The sequence below is a fragment of the Eptesicus fuscus genome, chromosome 25, assembly GCF_027574615.1.
Source record: "Eptesicus fuscus isolate TK198812 chromosome 25, DD_ASM_mEF_20220401, whole genome shotgun sequence".
Lineage (NCBI taxonomy): Eukaryota > Metazoa > Chordata > Mammalia > Chiroptera > Vespertilionidae > Eptesicus > Eptesicus fuscus.
The window spans coordinates 7,610,584-7,631,326 of NC_072497.1; the positions used below are offsets into that span (position 1 = coordinate 7,610,584).

At 45.8% G+C, this 20,743-nt stretch overlaps 1 protein-coding gene across 4 annotated transcripts in view; it reads right to left on the reverse strand.

The window, feature by feature from the left end:
• The window catches only part of MCTP2 (multiple C2 and transmembrane domain containing 2), a 146,287-nt gene that overhangs the window by 26,756 nt on the left and 98,788 nt on the right, over positions 1-20,743 (reverse strand). For 2 of the 4 annotated variants that reach the window (XM_054713240.1, XM_054713243.1), the window contains one exon: positions 19,806-19,925. In XM_054713240.1, coding sequence (XP_054569215.1) covers positions 19,806-19,925 — 120 coding nt within the window. Of the gene's footprint in view, positions 1-1,574; positions 1,804-16,271; positions 16,348-19,805; positions 19,926-20,743 lie in introns of those variants that run through there. The other 2 variants (XM_054713242.1, XM_054713241.1) reach the window with 2 other exon arrangements.

A 20,743-nucleotide genomic window follows, 5' to 3' on the forward strand; every position in this document is an offset into this window, starting at 1 on the left:
TCAATGCAAACATATTTTTAAAATCCCCATGGTTTGCATCATGCTAACTGGCCACCCTCTACATTTCTTGATGACTTTATGTAAATGGAAAAAGTCAACTGCTCATCTATGGCCCAGTAATAACCCACACCACTCATCAAGGCGGAGCTGCTAGGTGACAAAGTAGAACAGCTCTAAACGAAATGAAGAGAGAAGGCATCTAATACGTTGCCACTATTGGCTCTTTCCCTCCTAAAATGGTCATAATTTCTGGTTGAGAATCAGACAATAAATTTCTCATTATCTGTTTTTTTGTTTGTTTGTTTATTCTTTTGCAGAAGCTAGTAATTGAGCAGTTGAAAGTCCGATATGGGTAAATACAGCTTCCAAAGCCATCAGCAAATTCTCTACTCAGATTAAAGGAAGGGAGAAAAGAATCCTCACACGTTTATTCCCCATAAAGCTGGGGATCTTGAAGAGGTCAAGACAAAAAAAAAAAAAAATTCCATGAAATGTACCAGGAAGCGCCTCACTCATGTCCGAAGCAGAATTGTTGGCACCGAGGGCACCCTCCGTGGTAGAAGTCCAATGGGGCTCTAATTGTCCGCTAAGTGGACAGAGCGTTCTAGAAAAGTGTTCTCTGGCCCTAGCTGCTTTGGCTCAGTGGACAGAACGTCAGCCTGCAGACTGAAGGGTCCCAGGCTCCATTCTAGTCAAGGGCACATACCCAGGTTGCAGGCTGGATCCCCAGTAGGAGGTGTGCAGGAGACAGCTGACCAATGATTCTCTCTCATCATTGATGTTTCTCTCTCTCCCTCTCCCTTCCTCTCTGAAATCAATAAAAATTAAAAAAAAATACATACAAATAAAAGTGTCCTCTGACTTTGGGCTGCAATTGCGAATAAAAGCTTCAACTTAACATATTAGACTTTACTCCTTCGTGTTCATAGAAAGACTGGATGAGAATGAATACTGCAAACAATGTTCTGGGTGCCCTAGCCATTTTGGCTCAGTGGATAGAACATTGGCCTGCGGACTGAAGGGTCCCAGGTTCGATTCCGGCCAAGGGCACATGCCCAGGTTGTGGGCTCGATCCCCAGTGTGGGGTGTGCAGGAGGCAGCTGATCAATGATTCTCTCTCATCACTGATGTTTCTATCTCTCTCTCCCTTCCTCTCTGAAATCAATAAAATAAATATGTGTGTATATATACACACACATACATACATACATACATACATACATACACTGAGTGGCCAGATTATTATGCGTTCAGATATCATAATAATCTGGCCACTCAGTGTATATCCTATATAATAAAAGGCTAATATGCAAAATTGTCCCCTTGACCAGGAGTTCGACCAGCAGGCAGGCCCACCAACCGCCCATGTCCCCTCCTCCTGGCCAGACCCCACCCATACACGAATTCATGCACCAGGCCTCATACACACACACACACACACACACACACACACACACACGCTGGGTGATAAAGAAAGTGTATCTAATTAGCATCGGTGCAGTAATAGAATAAAGCAGTCCACTATATTAAGTTACGCCGCTTACAGCTTTATTTCTGGCACGAAAAGGCACGGGGCTGCAATGAGTTCACATGACGCCCACAATAGCTCGGTACAGACTCCACTGAGTGCTGGAAACCAAGGAAGGTGCTTTAATCCGGGAGCCCTCCCTCCCGAAGTGATGAGTGAGCGGTGCTATTGAAAACAAAGTACAGTTCTCTCAGCAATCAGATCCAGAATGTCTTGGATGGTCTCCCGTGACTCGGAGAGGCGACCCATTTGCATCATCGGAGAGAACACTGCCACTGAAAACAAGAAGGATGCCAAGGTTTGGATGGTCCTTTCCTTAAGAAACGCTTTTAGGGGTCCTGAATTTACTGTCCTTGGGACTCGTCCAAAAAAGCTTTCCTACAATGCTGAGACAACGCTATAAACCAGGGAGAAACCAAAACACGGTCTATAAGCATATATGCGTGCGCGCACACACACACACACACACACACACACACACACACACACACACACACACCCTCACGTAAACCATCAATGGATTACTAGAATAAAAGTTCAAATGCAGCCCTCACCGGTGTGGCTCAGTGGATAGAGCGCCGGCCTGCGGACTCAAGGGTCCCAGGTTCAATTCCGGTCAAGGGCATGGACCTTGGTTGCGGGCACATCCCCAGTGGGAATGTGCAGGAGGCAGCTGATCGATGTTTCTAACTCTCTATCCCTCTCCCTTCCTCTCTGTAAAAGCATCAATCAAATATATATATATTTTTAAAAGTTCAAATGCAAACCCAGCAACTACCCATTCGAGTTTTGGCCTGTTTTGTTCAAAAATACCTGTTGCACCATGAAAATAAATGTGCAACCGAAACACATGTGAAAACAACCACCGCCAAAAGGAACTCCCCAAAACAACAACGTTTCTAACTGTAAACCCCCAAAACGAAGAGTTTGATGACACGTAGAGAAGAGAGTCTTCCTCCACTTATTTTTTTTCCTAGGATCCGATCCATGCAAGCAGGGAGGGGAAATCTTGGCAAAGGCCCTTGAAAAACCAGGAGGCAGATGTTCAGGTAACCGCAAAGCCAGGAAACGGTTTATTTTAATAAAGCTATTCTGCGTGCCGCCCCGAATCAGGAGTGGCAACGAGGCTGGGGCACGTCTAAGCGATCACCACCTGTTAGCCCTGAAAAATCAATTAAAGTCCCACTTTCATGGCGAGTCCCTTTCTAGCCGATAAAACGTAGCTTCGTCCTGAGACCTGGGTGGCTCAGAAGAAAATGTACATGAAAAACTATACTCTAGGCCAGGCGTCCTCAAACTCCGGCCCGCGGGCCACATGCGGGCGTTTTTGCCGTGTTTTTTTTTTTGTGTTTTTTTTTACTTCAAAATAAGATATGTGCAGTGTGCATAGGAATGTGTTCAGATTTTTTTTTAAAATGATAGTCCGGCCCTCCAACGGTCTGAGGGACAGGGAACTGGCCCCCTGTTTAAAAAGTTTGAGGACCCCTGCTCTAGGTCTTGCATTCCTGCCCTGCCCACTTTCATATAAACTAACCACAGTAAGACTAGCGTTTGGGGGGCAGTGGTAGAAAGGGGGGGGGGAGGGAGAAGGAGACAAAAAGAGAGAGGAAAAGAGAGAGAAATCCCTGCTGCTATCCATCTCATCCTGAGAATCCTGTCTCCTTTTGGTGAATTCCAAAAATGTCTTCAAAAGCTCTCTTTTTTTTTTTTCCAACCCCTCCTTCAGAACACAGTTCTCTGCTCCATCTTCTGTGCAAGAGGAGAGATCTGACTTTGCGAGTTGAGAGCGAGGGCAGGGAGGCCATCCCAAGTGTTTTAGTAATTAAACGAATATGCATAATGAGCCATATGCCCAGAGGGCCTGTTCTTCATGTGGGCCAGATTTTTGTTTGAATTTTTAATTTTTATATACAGAGGAGACATCCCGTCTCGGCGCCCGACAGCGTGAGGGAACATGCCATCGGAAGCAGTGCGAGGGGACAGTCCACGCAGGGGCCGGAACAGAAGACACGAGAGAAATTTGCTTCAGAAGCTGTGCGTTTGAATGGGTCCCCCCTCCCCGCCAGCCCCCCGCCCCCCTTCCCGCCCGCTCTAGCAATTGTCATCTGCTCAGGGCTGCAGGAGATGCGTATAATGAATACACTGACAACTCTATACAGTCTGAGTAAAATACAGTGGCGTCAGCTGAAAAGTGTGAAAATCCCATGGGGCAAAGGAAAATTCTGTGTTTTTTTAAAAATATATTTTTATTGATTTCAGAAAGGAGGGGGAGAGAGAGAGATAGAAATATCAATGATGAGAGAGAATCATCTATTGGCTGCCTCCTGCACGCCCCATACAGGGGATCGAGCCCGAACCCTGACCTCCTGATTCATAGATCGATGCTCAACCACTGAACCACACCGGCCGAGCAAGGATTTCTCTTTTTAAAAATCCTTCTACACCCATCATTCTGACTACCATCTTTTTTTTTTTAATATATTTTATTGATTTTTTACAGAGAGGAAGGGAGAGGGATAGAGAGTTAGAAACATCAATGAGAGAGAAACATCGATCAGCTGCCTCCTTCATACTCCCTACTGGATATGTGCCCTCAACCAAGGTACATGCCCTTGACCGGAATCGAACCTGGGACCTTTCAGTCTGCAGGCTGAGGCTCTATCCACTGAGCCAAACCGGTTAGGGCCTGACTACCATCTTGAGTTACAGGAAATCCTCCCAAAGAAGCTACATAAATATGATATTGCAGGCTCTAGGCCAGCGGTCGCCAACTGGTGGTCCATGAGGTCCGAAAGGTTGGCGAGGGCTGGTTTAAGGAAACCTTTGGAGCAACCAGTCTAGGCCACATATATTAGCGATGAGAATTAGAGGAATTCATACCTCTTTTTTAAAAAAAATATATTTTTTTTATTGATTTTAGAGAGGAAGGGAGGAGAGAGAGAGGGAGGGAGAGAGAGAGAGAGAGAGACAGACAGAAACATCAATGATGAAAGAGAATCATTGATCGGACGCCTCCCGCCCACCCCACACTGGGGATCGAGCCTGCAACCCAGGCATGTGCTCTGACCGGGAATCGAACTGTGACCTCCAGGTTCACAGGTTGACACTCAACCACTGAGCCACGCCGGACTGGCAAGGAATTCAGAACTCTCAATGATGCAACTGTGCATGGTGGGTAGAAAATTCTCAGGGCGAAATGCAGGCGTGGCCTCCTCATTTCTACAGCAGCACAGACTGTGACTTAAAGGGATTCAATATCCTCTCTCACACATACAGATCCCCAGTACCCCCTAACTGCCATGGTACAATCTTCCTTGAAGCTTTTCAGTCTCGTTTGGAAAATACTCAGTTATAATAAAAGCAACCTAAGACATACAGAGTCTGATAATATTACTGTCATCGCCCCGGCTGGTGTGGCTCAGTGGATAGAGCGTCGGTCTGCAAACTGAAGGGTCCCAGGTTCGATTCCGGTCAAGGGCACGTACCTGGGTTGTGGGCTTGATCCCTGGCCCTGGTCGGGGAGAGTGTGGGAAGCAACCAATCGATGTCTCTCTCTCTCTCTCTCACATCAATGTGTCTCTCTCTCTCTCTCTCTCTCATCAATGTTTCTCTGTTTCTGTCTCTAAAAATCAATGGGGAAAAAAATTAATAAAATGAAGTAACAAAAAAATTACTGTGTCATCTTTGCACACTCAGGATCATTCTCTAACACAGAGAAGAGCTTTTTTTTTAATTTTATTTTATTTTAAATATATTTTTATTTATTTCAGAGAGGAAGGGAGAGGAAGAGAGAGAGAAACATCCATGATGAGAGAGAATCATGGATCAGCTGCCTCCTGCACGCCCCACACTGGGGATCGGGCCCACAATCTGGGCATGTGCTCTGACTGGGAATCGAACCGTGACCTCCTGGTTCCTAGGTTGACGCTCAACCACTGAGCCACACTGGCCGGGCGAGAAGAAAGCTTTTTAAAAAATGTGTTTGCACAACATTTGAAATGTACAAGGATGATCTGGACAAAGTTAGTAGGTCCTACACATGGGTCAGTCTTGTACATGCCTAATTCAGGATCAACATTTCAGAATGGAGTGACTTTGTGTGTGTTGCTGAGTGTATGTGGGTGGGTGAGTGTGTGTGTGTGTGTGTACACACTGGTCGGGGAGGCAGCACCGAGGAAATGTTTTAAGTTCACTCTTCCCAAAGTCTTTAACCAGAATAACCGAAATGCGAAAGGCCACGTTGGGCGTGAGGGCTATGACACGTTGAGAAAAGACTATGAAAACAAACCCGATGGAAAGTCAACGTGAACCCTTGGACTCTGTGCGGCCCCCCTTCCGAACACAGATCCGCCCTCGTCCCCACAACGTCAACACCGGAGCGGAATGCAAAGCATGCACAGTTGTCATGGAGCCGTCAATACCGCCTCCGCCCGCCTCCCCCTCCGTTCGGCGTGGACGCCTCTGATCCCGGCGGGGTGACTTGATCTAGTGGTCTCAGCGGCAAGACAGATAAAACTCCCACGGCAGGCAGAAGACCAACATTGACAAGGAGCCGTCACCTTCCTGGCTGTTTAAATCCTTTAAGGAAGCGTGGGAGCAATTAGAGAGGGAGGGTAATCTTTGCCGAGTGCATTAACACTCTCCGACCTCCCAGACAATAGATCAGACCTCAGACACATAACGCTTCCCTCAGGCGTTCCAGCAGGTGCCTTTGATCGCTTCCTCACTGGTGTGTTACCATAGGTGTCATCTGAGGAGGAGGCATCGTTCATGGGCACCTCTGTCCACTAGCTCTGGGGCTGGACTGCAACCGAGAAAAAGCAGGAAGCCCTGGCTGGTGTGGCTCAGTGGGTAGAGCGTCGGCCTGGGGACTGAAGGGTCCAGGGTTTGATTCTGGACAAGGGCACATGCCCGGGTTGTGGGCTCGATCCCCAGTAGGGGGTGTGCAGGAGGCAGCCGATCAATGATTCTCATCATTGATGTTTCTCTCTCCTCCTCCCTTCCTCTCTAAAATCAATAAAAATATATTCCAAAAAAATAAAAGAAAAAGCAGGAAAATCGTCATAATCCTCAGCAGTGTTTCTTGTATTTTTAAGATGAGGGTGAAACTTCTGAGCCATAGTCTTTCACAACTGTGTGTGTGTGTGTGTGTGTGTGTGTATATATATATATATATATATACACACACACACACACATATATATATACATACATACACACACACACACACACACACACACACACACATATTGATTTCAGAGAGGAAGGGAGAGATAGAAACATCAAAGATGAGAGAGAATCATTGATCGGCTGCCTCCAGCACGCCCCCTACTGGTGATTGAGCCTGAAACCTGGGCATGTGCCCTTGAACAGAATCAAACCCGGGACCCTTCAGTCTGCAGGCTGATGCTCTATCCACTGAGCCAAACCAGCTAGGGCTCTTATTATTTTTTCAAGCTACAACGTCCACTCTGAAAAAGTGACTTAGTTCCGTTACTATGTGTAGGTCATTCGATGAGCAAGGGGCATGGGGTGGGGGACATTTTCAAAACACTGGATGCTTTCTGTCCATAAAATGAGTCATTGAGGGAAATGATCTATTACCCTGTGTGATAAACAAGGCTGGAATATGCAAAGGAAAGCCGAGGGGGGAATCAAATAAACTCCTCGCACTGCATGCTTTCAGACCTTCATTTATCCTGCCGGTTACACGGCAGGACTCTGCTCAGGCAATAACCCACTTCCTGACAAACACATCCTGTCCCAACGGCTAATCTCACAGTGGAGGTTCGGCCTTTGGCATTTATTATAAACGTTTTCAAGAACTGCTTACCGCGATATATGTATTTTTTTAATGGATTAGATTTTGGTCAGCTGCTAACAGAGCAAGAACTGAATATTCTTTCTATGAAGGCAGCGAAATAGGTTTTCTGAGGGTCTGACTTGCTTTTGACTCTCCTCCCTCATGAGTAATTGGAATAGCAATTGAAACAGAATATGAGAAGGCTAGGAGGTTTCTTTTCTTTTCTTTTTTTTCTTTTCCTCCTTCTTTAATTATAAGAAATTCAGGTCCGGCCAGTGTGGCTCAGTGGTTGAATGTCAACCTATGAACCAGAAAGTGATGGTTCAATTCCTGGTTAGGGCACATGCACGGGTTGAGGGATCGATCCCCAGTGTGGGGTGTGCAGGAGGCAACCATGCAATTATTCAACCATTGATGTTTCTCTCTCTCTCGCTCTCTTCCTCTCTCTCTTCCTCTCTCTCTCTCTTTCTCTCACCCTTCCTCTTTGAAATCAATAAAAATATATTTTAAAAAAATAAGAAATCCTGTATCTAACAATATGGTATATAAGACCTTATTGGTTTTTAACTCCCCCATAAGACTTAGTGAAATGCTCAGAAGAGACAAGACTGAAATAATTTGCTCCAGGCCATCATAGTTGTCTGTTGATGACACTCAATATCTAAAGCCTAAAGCATTTAAACCAAAATAATTATATTTTCTTAGAATCCCTCACAAAAGTGCACTGCAAAGGTTTTTTTTTAAATGAGACTACCAGAAGAGAGCTGAAAATTAGCTTTATGTTTAAGCAAATCACTTTAGCCTTAGCATTTTCAGACCTAAACTTAAGAAAAAACTGCAAGTGAAAATAGATATATTCAGAAAAAGCAATTTAAGAACTTTTGAACCTTAACTAGCAGGAAAGAAACATCTACGGAACGCTTCAGCTTTGCTTTGACCACGTCTAATGTCCAAAATAAAATAACAAAAATAATTGAGTAAAATGTTATCATAGCCACTATGCCTGGTCTAGTGTTTTAAAAGAAATTGTGTATGCTGCACGTTTAACTCTGGATAAAATAGCTTTCAAGAAATGGGTGATCCTGCTCAGATTAAAACTAACCTTCGACAATTAGCTGTGGGGAAGAAATGTCCTGTGGAAACAACTGGATTTGATACTTGGATGCGAAGATGTGTCTGTACACACACACACACACACACACACACACACACACACACACAGCACTATGCCTAAGCAACTTAATACTGAACAGCAAACAATTTCATAAACCTCACCAATGGCACAGGCACCAAATTTTGGCTATAGGCTGAGTAAAAATAAAAGGTGGAAAAAAAACAGGCTTAAAATGGTCATTTGTGCCTGGCTGGTGTGGCTCAGTGGTTGAGTGTCAACCTATAAACCAGGAGGCCACAGTTCGATTCCTGATCAGGGCATATGCCCGGGTTGCAGGCTCGATCCCCAGTGTGGGGCGTGCAGGAGGCAGCCGATCCATGATTCTCTCCCATCATTGATGTTTCTCTCTCTCTACCCCTCTCCCTTCTTCTCTGAAATCAAATATATTTTTTTAAAAAATGGTAATTTGCCCTAGGAAAGCTGTACCCACTCAGCTGGAGAGGAACACAGCACAGAACCTCTGAGAAAATTATTATAAAAACAGAGGACACTACACAACATGAGAATTTCATTTTTCACTAATGATTTCTGCATGTAGATGACTGTATCAAATTAAAAATAAATTGCTGAACTTCAAATCCCCAAGCAGCAGTCCACAGGTATTCACCGTTGGGATTTTCTTCATTTGTGAGTTTCTATCGCCACCTGCAGGACTATCTTTAAAGTGAACTTGAGCAATGGGCAGGCTATTTGCTATATTCTTTTTTCTTTCTTTCTTTTCTCTTTCCCTCTCTTCCCTTCTTCCTCCTCGGGGTGTGTGTGTGTGTGTGTGTGTGTGTGTGTGCACTAAATTTCCAAGAAATCATTTCTTTTTCTTTAGAAAAAATGTGCACTAGTAAAAGTTTAAAGATCACCAATAAAATGCAAAGTTGAATGCTGAGGTGGGAATTAGGCTATATAGAAATTTCCTTAGGAAAAATGTGAGGCTGTCAATCAATGGTTTCAAGGAACACAGCTTTGGCTCTGGAATAGCTTAGGAAAACGTTGATCATTGCACGTACCTGGCTTATAAAAAAAAAAAAGGCTGCTATCAGTAAATTCATACTGAGTATACTGTTGCTCTTTATTTTTTAAAAAATATATTTTATTGATTTTTTACAGAGAGGAAGAGAGAGGGACAGAGAGTCAGAAACATCGATGAGAGAGAAACATCCATCAGCCGCCTCCTGCACACCCCCTACTGGGGATGTGCCCGCAACCAAGGTACATGCCCTTTGACCAGAATCGAACCCGGGACCTTTCAGTCCACAGGCCGACGCTCTATCCACTGAGCCACACCAGTTAGGGCTGGTGTTGCTCTTTAAATAAACAAATGTAAGGTATCATTTCACTACAAGTGCCACAAAACACAGACTATCAGCAGCAGCGGCGGCGGTATGGTCATGCCACCGTCTTCACCATCATCATCAGTATCACCATGAGGCCTTGGCCCACCACGTGGCTTCCTCCGCTGTGAGAGATGGGGCCAGGCCCCTGACTTAACACCACCAATTGTTATTCCTCCAGGGTATACAAACCCTGGAGAGCAGTCACTCGGCAGACTTATAAAATATTCTCCAGCCCTTGCTGGTTTGGGCTCAGTGGATAGAGCGTCAGCTTACAGACTCAAGGGTCCCTGGTTCGATTCCCGGTCAGGGCCCATGCCCGGGTTGCAGGCTTGATCCCTGGTGGGGGGCGTGCAAGAGGCGGCCGATCAATGATTCTTTCTCATCACTGATGTTTCTCTCTCTCTCCCTCTAGGAAATCAATAAAAATATATTTTAAAAATATATACATGTTTTCCAAATGTAAGACTGAAGGGAAAAAAAAAGTATTGTTTTAACTTTTAATAACAAAGTGCATGGATACTGTGTAGATGCAACGCATACCCACAAACCCATGATTCCAGAGTTTATGGCCACAAGTCACACACTGCAGACACGGTGGAGGGGCTGGGAGCCCTGGGCTCGCACAAGCCAGGAGGCCGTGGGAAATCACATTACAACGCCTTCAGTTTCTCCCCCGATGGATGAACATGAAGGACCCACCGATTTCCCATTCCCCGGCTCCGTGCATTTCCAGGCTGTAAACAGGAGCCACGGGGTTTGGCTTTAACACCAACTGAGTGAGCAAAGAAGTGTATTTCTCTCCTTGTCCTTTTCATTTTTCCTTGGCAAAATGAAGCATCTCTGGCAATGAGTTGAAACAAAAATTGGAAAAGGCTTGGGCAGAAATAGAAAAGGCATTTTAAAGGGCCAGAAAAATGTGGACTGGGGTTTGAGGAAAATTCCAGGGAGATGAACAAGTCAGTAGACACTGTATAGATCACGGGTGGGGGGACCTCTTTTCTGCCAAGGGCCATCTGGGTATTTATTACATCATTTGCGGGCCTACAAAATTATCAACTTAAAAATTAGCCTGCTCTGTTTGGTCACACGTTTTATTGACTCACCCCTAATGCCTCGGCAGGGCCAGACCAAATGATTTCTCGGGCCTTATACGGCCCACGGGCCAGATGTTCCCCACCCCTGCTGTAGAGAAACATGGCTTAATAGACGGGTGACGTCTTAAATTGAATGTCGATTTGTCTTTGTGCCTCTTTTTTCCTAAAAGTGAAAGCTAGACTACCAGGCCAATGAAACATGTCCCCCCAGATTAGCTCTATTATTTAAGAAGCCGATGACACAGCCCCAGGATAGGAGGTTCGAGAGCAAACACACGCCTTCCTAAATCATAAGTCAAATGGCCAAGTACAACCCTAGCCAGACCACAAAGAAGGTTTCTCTCCATAAACAGCGGATCGGGAGGGCAGCCAGAAGGATCACCAGCCTCTCTGGTTAACTGTCACCTGGGGTGGGTCTGATTACAGGATCCCCGGCAAGCACGCCTGCATCGCACATCGATACGAGGGCCATCAGCTCCCCAGGCCCAGCCAGAGAAGGAGGGCACACGCCACCTGAGGGGGAGCCCCAAGATCAGCCAGACAGGCTAATGAAATGACAGCTCAGAAACAAATGACAAAGCTCAGACTAGAAAAAATAAAAATAAAGGGCCATATCAAATTCGCCAGAAATCAAAGTGCTGAGCATCCGTTCTTCAACAGGTCAAAACTGACACAGGAAACTGGTTATAACTGCTTTCTCATATCAGCTGCTCTCTCTCTCTCTCTTCTCTCTCTCTCTCTTCCCCCCCCTTCCCCCTCCCTTCTTCTTCTGTCTCCCTCCTTCCATGCCTCCATCTTTTTCATTTCTAATATTCTTTTTAATTTTTGTATCATACAACATGCTTGCTCATCCCAGTATCACATATACAAGCAGACGGAAAGGGAAGGGAAAGTGCTCCGCTCTGTAAAAACAACATTAAATCTCCCCCGATCCAGGGCCTGTGGGTCAGGGTTAGAGATGTGCCAGGTCCTTTCCTCCTCCCCCAGGTCTCCTTCCGCTGGCCCCCTTTTGGCCACTTCGCTCATGAGCACCAACCCCTGGGGGGGGCAGGAGCAAGAAAAAGCTAGGAAAACGCACGCCCAAACCGATGAGGAGGAAGTTGTTAGTTGTCATGGATTTTGCCCACTGATGGGGTCCATAGGCTGTTATGGTCAGAGGAGCTGGAATAAAAAGAAAGCAGTGCCCAGCCCCCGTGGTTGAGCAACGACCTATATGACCCAGGAGGTCATGGTTCAATTCCCGGTCAGGGCACATGCCCATGTTGCAGGCTCGATCCCCAGTGAGGGGCGTGCAGGAGGCAGCTGATGGATGCTACTCTCTCATCATTGATGTTTCTATCTCGCTCTCCTTCTCCCTTCCTCTCTGAAATCAACAGAAATAAAAAAACCAAGGAGTCCAATCTCTGCCCACCCCCTTCTTGCATTTCTTCGGCACTCAATTTGACTACAAAGTGGGGGGAAGCTGGAGGAAAGCAAGTGGTGGGGGGGCAAAGGAGGTGGGAACGGGTGCTGGGGAGAGAGGAATAGAGGGGGTAAGATTGATGAGTGCATACATATATGAAAATGTCATCTGTGTACCTCAGTGTCTCACAGTGTATAGACGCTGGACAATGGTTGTGGAAAGGGAGGGAGGGGAGAGGGCAAAGCCGGAGGAAGGTGGTCAAGCATTGGCTGGGTCAAGGAATGAATGACTTCCCAGGAGTCTCCTCTTCATTTAAGACCTCAACGTCAGGATCAAGTTCAGATCAATAGTAGGGATTCTCTGCACAGTAGAACCAGACTGAATGAATTCACTGGCAGACCATGAACAGAAAGCAACAGTGTGCATGCATCCCAACGGAAAACACAGGATTGGCACTATAATGACGGAGGGTTCCCATATAGGGCTCGGCCTACGGTACGCAACAGGGCATTAACCATTCACCTCTTATCTAACAGGCCATGTGAAGATCAGCATGTGCCTAGGATTAAAAAATCCGGGATTAAAAAAAAAAATAAAGAGCCCTGACCCGTTTGGCTCAGTGGATAGAGCGTCAGCCTGTGGACTGAAGGGTCCCAGGTTCGATTCCGGTCAGGGGCATGTACCTTGGTTGCGGTCACATCCCCAGTAGGAGGTGTGCAGGACGCAGCTGATCGATGTTTCTCTAGCATCGACGTTTCTAACTCTCTATCCCTCGCCCTTCCTCTCTGTAAACAATCAATAAAATATATTTTTTTAAAAAATAAAATAAAATAAAGATCTAACGCTTGCTAGTCAAAATTGAGACGCTCCCAAAATGCCAACTGATTTTCCTCGGCAGAGCCATGATTCTGTCTGGAAGTAAAATTCAATTATAGAGCTGAAAATATAAACATGAAAATATGCTAAAATAGGTAAGACTCTCCTTTTGCATTTTCAACAGATAGTCTTTTAATGCAATTACTGTAATTTTATTAAATGGCATAATTAGTTAATGCCTGAGAAGTTGTCAATGGAAGGTGCAATTATGTTGTAAAAATTATAACCACCATTTGCAATAATGGATTGTTCGTATAAAAAATGCTGAGAAAAACCTTTAACATATTTTGAAAAGTATATAATGTGGTCCTTTGTGGAAAGGAAAGTTTGGGAAATCATCTGAAATGTTAAATAAATCAAAAAGCTGTCAAATATCTTAAGCATTTTATGTATTTATATATTTTTGCACATAAGCATATGTAGGTATGCATTTAAAAATATTTTGCCCTAGCTGGTTTGGTTCAGTAGATAGAGCGTTGGCCTGTGGATTGAAGGGTCCCGGGTTCGATTCTGGTCAAGGGCACGTGCTGGGGTTGTGGGCTTGATCCCCAGTAGGGGGCGTGCAGGAGGCAGCTGATCAATGATTCTCTAATCATTGATGTTTCTATCTTCCTCTCTCTCCCTTCCTCTCTGAAATCAATAAAAATGTATTTAAATATATATGTATCTTCCCAGCCAGCACGGCTCAGTGGTCGAGTGTTGACCTATGAACCAGGAAGTCATGGTTTGATTCCCGGTCAGGGCACATGCCCGGGTTGTGGGCTCAATCCTCAGTGGGGGCGTGCAGGAGGCAGCTAATCGATGATTCTCTCTCAACATTGATGTTTCTATCTCTCTCTCCCTCTCCTTTCCTCTCTGGAAAAAACACACACACAAAAAAAAACTTCTCCAGGAAAAGTGATTATTGTAACTTTTTTCAGCTTCAGGGAAATACTGTTAGTCTTTGAGCTACAACTGCACAAACACCTCCCAAACAGACAGTGAGGTCTGCTTTGCACATGTGATTGTGACTTCCGGTGGACGGAGAAACAGCCGCTGAAATTTAATCAAAGGCAGGTACATCTAGCTGTGAATGAACTGGTGATAGGACTTAAAGAAAAAGTACATTTTTTAGACATAGCTAACACACAAATATCTAAGGCTTAAAAAAAAAAAAAAAAAGACCAGCACAAATTTTCAATGTAGTTGTCATTCATGCTCTTTGGGCCACGGGAGGGATTGTAGACAAGCAATCCTTAAGATTTCATATTAAAACTGTTCCTAAACTGTACTCACAAGATGTTCCACAGAGAAATGTTTTTGTTTCCCAAATGCCCTCTGCGTGTGCATGCATGTGTGTGTGTGTGTGCGTGTGTGTGTGTGTGTGTGTGTGTGCGTGTGTATGTGTTGGAAAGGTCAGTTCTGTTATTGCTGCCTTTGCTTTTAAGTTATTTTTATTTTTTTTTATTGATTTCAGAGAGGAAGGGAGAGAGAGATAGAAACATCCATGATGAGAGAGAATCACTGATCGACTGCCTCCTGCACGCCCCCTACTGGAGATCGAGCCCACAACCCGGGCATGTGCCCTGACCGGAATTGAACCCGGGATGGGCCAAGGCTCTATCCACCAAGCCAAACCAGCTAGGGCTAAGTTTAGTATGGAATCATTTCTCAAAATTCTGGGATCTCTACCCACGAAGATTTCTGTATATGCTAAATATGGGATATCACTGAGAAAGTGGAGAATTGTATTTTTAACCTTATTGGGGGGAGTGGGGGGGGAGGGCGTGATTGATGCTTTAAATTAAGCATCGTATTGCAGGCCCTGTCAACTCTGAAGAATACGTTCTTCATTTTTCTGCAGTCAAAAAATTCAGGGCAAAGTCACAGATGTGAGAGGCACAGCTTTATGAAGATGCCCATTGATATATGGTAGATTTAGATTACTTCTTAACATCAAACGTCCAAGAAAAAAATTTAATAAAACAAGGAATCTATCAATGCCCCACAGACTTGCCTCCCTTGCTGCGATAGGTGTGGGCCTGCGGGACTGGCAGGAAAGCAAACTACACAAACGCGGGCCTTTTTTTGCAGCTAGGGGACCTTTGCTGTTTTTTATTTTTTATTTTTATTGATTTTTTTACAGAGAGGAAGGGAGAGGGATAGAGAGTCAGAAACATCGATGGGAGAGAAACATCAATCAGCCGCCTCTTGCACACCCCCTACTGGGGATGTGCCCACAACCAAGGTACATGCCCTTTGACCGGAATCGAACCTGGGACCCTTCAGTCCACAGGCCGACACTCTATCCACTGAGCCAAACCGGTTAGGGCGGACCTTTGCTATTTTAAATAACCTTCTGAGGATGCCATCTGTCAAATAAAGGCTGTATTTTCCTATAAAAAAATTAATGCATTTATGCCATAGTATCTCTTTGGGTCTTTTAACATATAATATTGGGGTATGAGAAATATAAGTACCCAATAGAAAACCAAACCAAACCCAAAACACCCATTGATATAATTGGTTCCATAATGCCCATGTTACCATGTATCATTACATTTAAGAACAAATTCAATTCATCTATACATATTATACCAAACCAATAAAGCTCAGACAAGGACATAAAAATGCCTAGAAAACGTAGAGGAAAGAGAAAGACTTAAAAAACCTAATGAGCAAGATTTCCCATAATCGCTCTAACAAAAACATTTGAGCAGTAGGAGCGTGATTTGGAATGCTCTGGCCACTCTAAGAAAGCCCACATTTTATGTCTTACAATAACAACGAATTCAATAGCACACAGCAACAGTCACACGTGTTGGGATCAGTGAATTAAAGAGAACTTTCTTCGCTCGCTATTGGGAATACAACCCCAATGTATCTGTGGATAGGATACATCATGGTAGGGGAGGTTTATGCTTGGATTATCCAACAAGATAAAAATTATTTCATGTCGGCCCATCCACTTCTGACCGGCCACCACGTGGACTAGGTCTTAACAGGCTGCTGTACTTTCATTCCTGCTTTCATCAAGAGATGATATATTCATACACACATCCAAAGGAATCCAGAAGACGGATGGGCTGCTTTCATAATGTCTTTAAAATTAACAGCCAGAATATACTAAACATGATCCTATAACATTCTTGCTTTGTAGCATCTGAAAACAGAGACACGAACATGATATTAACAGGCTCTTTTCATGTGATCTGACAAAACAGGAGGGAGAACAACATTCCTACACCTGTGTCCTCGGCGTGTGGGGCTAGTGTGACTCCCAGTCCCTGCGTCACCCAAATGGTCCTCTTCACACCTGCGCAGGGAACCCTTCCATACCGCAGCCCCATTTCTGATGTAGAAAGGCCTCCAGCCCGGACCACGTGGCTCAGTGGCTGAGCATCAACCTATGAACCAGGAGGTCACGGTTCCATTCCTGGTCAGGGCACATGCCTGGCTTGTGGCCTCGATCCCCAGTAGGGGGCGTGCAGGAGGCAGCCGGCCAATGATTCTCTCTCATCATTGATGTGTTTAGACTCTCTCTCTCTCTCTCTCCTCTCCCTTCCTCTCTGCACTTTCCACGCCAGTACCTTCAGCACAACCCAGAGAGAGAGGTTATGCCTGCATCATTCCTACTTGACTCTCTGCTTTTTCAATAATGTCCAATGGAAACTATCCCACATACAGTGGCCCTCCCCCCAGTCTCACGAACCCAGGGACCCTTGCAAAATCACAGTCTGGAGCCCAGCAGAAAGAGCACCCCTTTATCTCCTGTCCCGCGGGCCCCCCGAGATTTGAGGGTGACGTGGCAGCCTGCGTCTGCCCAGGGAATGGCCCGGCAGAGGGAACAGGCCGTGCACCCCCTGTCCAAGCCCCGTTCCCAATCAGAAGTCCCCACACGAGACAACCTGGTCCTCCTCCTGTGGTATCATCTTTCCTCAGATCAGCCCGGCAGCCCATTAATCACGGCTGTCACTCTCCTCCATGACCCCGGGCAATGGAGCTGTTTTTCTAAAAATCCCAGAGCCAGAAACGAAGCTCGAGAAAGAGGAAACGCTCTCCTCCTCCTCGCGCAGGCTGGCTGGGGGTGCCCAGTGGAAGAAGCCACCACTTGTGTTGACTTTTCGTTTTTGCCCAGAACATTCCATGGAACGTTTTGAAGCGAATTCGGGGAGGAAGTGGAGGTAGAGAGGCTGAAGAGAAGCTCAACGCGTGAGGTACCCCCCGCCGAGGAGAACTTGAGAAAGGAAGAGTGGAGAAGTCAATGCCAAGTCCAAGAGCGACTAATAAAAGCCTTATTAATGCGTTTAAGGCCAATCATTTTACCAACTTCAGACCCAAGTAAAAGTTCATGGAAGGTCAAGGCTGTAGCCATCACAGACCCTCTACATCACAGACCCTCAAGAAACTGCAATTAACTAGACAGAGCAAACTGCTGTCCACTGACAAGGACAGAGCCTCTTAAAGAGCTGATACACTTGCTCCCTCGGTGGGAATCATAAAGGTTGGAGTGACCTTGAACCCAATGACATCTTGGGCTAATTTAAAAAACATATTTTTTTATTGACTTTAGAGAGGAAGGGAGAGGGAGGGAGATAGAGAGAAACATCAATGATGAGAGAGAATCATGAATTGGCTGCCTCCTGCACGTCCCCTAGTGGGGATCGAGCCCGCGACCCAGGCATGTGCCCTTGAACGGAATCGAACCTGGGACCCTTCGGTCCGCAGGCCAACGCTCTATCCAGAGCCAAACCGGCCAGGGCTTGGGCTAATTTTTTTTAATGATGATATGCCTTTGGGGTAGGAGAGAGCGTTAACATAGAAAATAAGACTGTAGCCCGGCCAGCATGGCTCAGTGATTGAGCATCAATCTATGAACCAGGAGGTCAAGGTTCAATTCTCTGTCAGGATGCATGCCCAGGATTGCAGGCTTGATCCCCAGTAGGGAGGCAGCTGATCCATGATTCTCTCTCATCATTGATGTTTCTCTCTCTCTCTCCCTCTCCCTTCCTCTCTGAAATCAATAAAAATATATTTTTTTTTAAGAAAGAAAAAGAAAACAGGAGAAAGAAGGACCATGATCAGGTCATATCCCATGTCCTATCAGGCCCGGTTGTGACTTGTGCATAGAACAGAAATTGATGGCATAGAACAGAAAGTACAAAAGGTACAAGATTAGCAGTTGAGAGACTGGGTCTCTCCTCCCATGTCTGACCCTACCCATCTGGTCAAGGCCAAGTTCCTTCCCAAACGAGGGAGAATGTCCGGGGATGTGAACTGAGGGCGTGGGGCCATCTCTGAAGTCCTTCCAGGTGCCTTGGCCTCTCAGTGGCTGCCTGGGGTGCTGTTAAGATCTCGGTGATTTCATTGCGCTGGTAAGGGCGGGCCAACGTTATCAGGGAGAAGTGCATTTCACACTCATTCGTGGTTCTCCTTGGTGGGGTTCAGTCAACTGGGTCACATGTAGCAATCAGCTATGTCCCAGGTGATATGATGTGAATAAATGTGGTTTTTTATTTTATTTTTTAATCCTCACCTGGGGATATTTTTTTTTCTTTGGTTTTTAGAGAGAGTGGAAGGGAGAGGGAGAGGGAGAGGGGGAGGGGGAGGGAGAGAGGGAGGGGGAGAGAGAGAGAGAGAGAGAGAGAGAGAGAGAGAGAGAGAGAGAGAGAGAAACATCGATGTGAAAGAGACACATCGAATGGCCTTCCCACACACCCCAACTTGGGCTGGGGATCAAGCCTGCAACCCAGGTACATGCCCTTGACCAGAATCAAACCCGGGACCCTTCAGTCTCCAGGCCGACGCTCTTTCTGCTGAGCCAAACCGGCTAGGCCTGAGTAAATGTTTTTTGTATCAGTGCTGACGCATGATTTACTTAAAAATTAGAGCAATCTTGTCTTAATTTAGCCGTGATTTTTCAATGGCCATGTTTCAGAAAACATTGGCATTCACTGGGACAGAAGGAGAGGAAGACACACAATGCAGGAACTTCACAAACATGGGTATACGTCCAAGAACACATTTAAAACTACAGAGAACATGGGCCCTCCTAAACTTACCAGCGGTGAGCACATGAGCAAGATTTGGGTAACTTAAGAGGTTTCCAAGGGTAACTGACATATGTCCTGTCTTAAAAAGACATCTTCTACATACTGACTGTGCCGCAATATCTTTCAGAAAGATGAATGGATACCATTTACGTTTTTGTTTTTGTTTTGTTTGTGAATCCTCATCCGAGGATATTTTTCCATCGATTTTTAGGGAGAGTGGAAGAGAGAGGGAAAGACAGGGAGAAACATCGATGTGAGAGAAACACATCGATTGGTTGCCTCCTGCATGAGCCCCGACCAGGGCCCAGGCCGGGAAGGAGCCTGCAACCGAGGTACGTGCCCTTGACCGGAATCGAACCCGGGACCTTTCAGTCTGCAGGCCGATGCTCTAACCACTGAGCAACACCGGCCAGGGCCCATTTCCGTTTTTACGTTTCCTTACAGGTGTGAACGTCAGCGGGGTTGACTGTGTTGCATTCGGCTTCGTGTCAGTAACAGGAGGCCCGTGTTTCGCGTGGGAATTCAGGCCTCGGAAACCAACAGCGCGAGCCTGAGAAAGGACGCTCACCACAAACGCCACGGCGCTCCTCCACGTGGACTCCCACTGGAAGCAGCTCTTCAGGAACTGGAGGGAATTCCATATCGCCACGGTGATCCTCCTCACCCGGTCCACGTCTCTGGATAAGATCTGGTCAGGAGACACGGGAAACAGGGAAGTCAATTTGAATGCTCCACAAACTCGGTTTAGATCGGGCAGCCTGGCCATCTCCATTGTATGCTGTGTTGCTGCCAATTAAGAAACCGGGAGGAAAAGTCCTCGTGCTTCTTCCAAAATTCTCCTTAAAGTCCCATCATCCATGGAGGAAAAGAGAATGCAGTGCATTCGATGGCACCTTTGATAGAGGAGGAGCTGTTTGAATCGTGTTCATCACACAACTGAGCTGGGGAAAAACGAATGAAGCCAGGCATCTGGGGTGTGTGTGTGTGTGTGTGTGTGTGTGTGTGTGTGTGAGAGAGAGAGAGAGAGAGAGAGAGAGAGAAATACAGAGACAGACACACAGAAAGACAGAGAGTGGGAACAAGTGGCTACCTGTTTAGTTTAGAAGGAAATGGACAATTTATAGTAGAAATGTTCAGGTATTTTAACTAATCGAGTCCAAAAGAAAAAGGCTAGAGGAGCCCTAGCCGGTTTGGCTCAGTGGATAGAGCATCGGCCTGCGGACTTAAGGGCCCCAGGTTCGATTCTGGCCAAGGGCACCTGCCTGGGTTGCAGGCTCGATCCCCCCCAGTAGGGGACGTGCAGGAGGCAGCCGATTAATGATTCTCTCTCATCATTGATGTTTCTCTCTCTCTCTCTCTCTTCCTACCTCTCTGAAATCAATTTTTAAAAAAGTCTATAGGAAAGGCTAGTTCTGGCAAAGGAATGCAGTTCTCCCATCTCCCAGCTACTAGCCTGTGACCTTGGGTCAGTTTTTTAACCTCTCTCTTAGCAATGTACCAACCTTG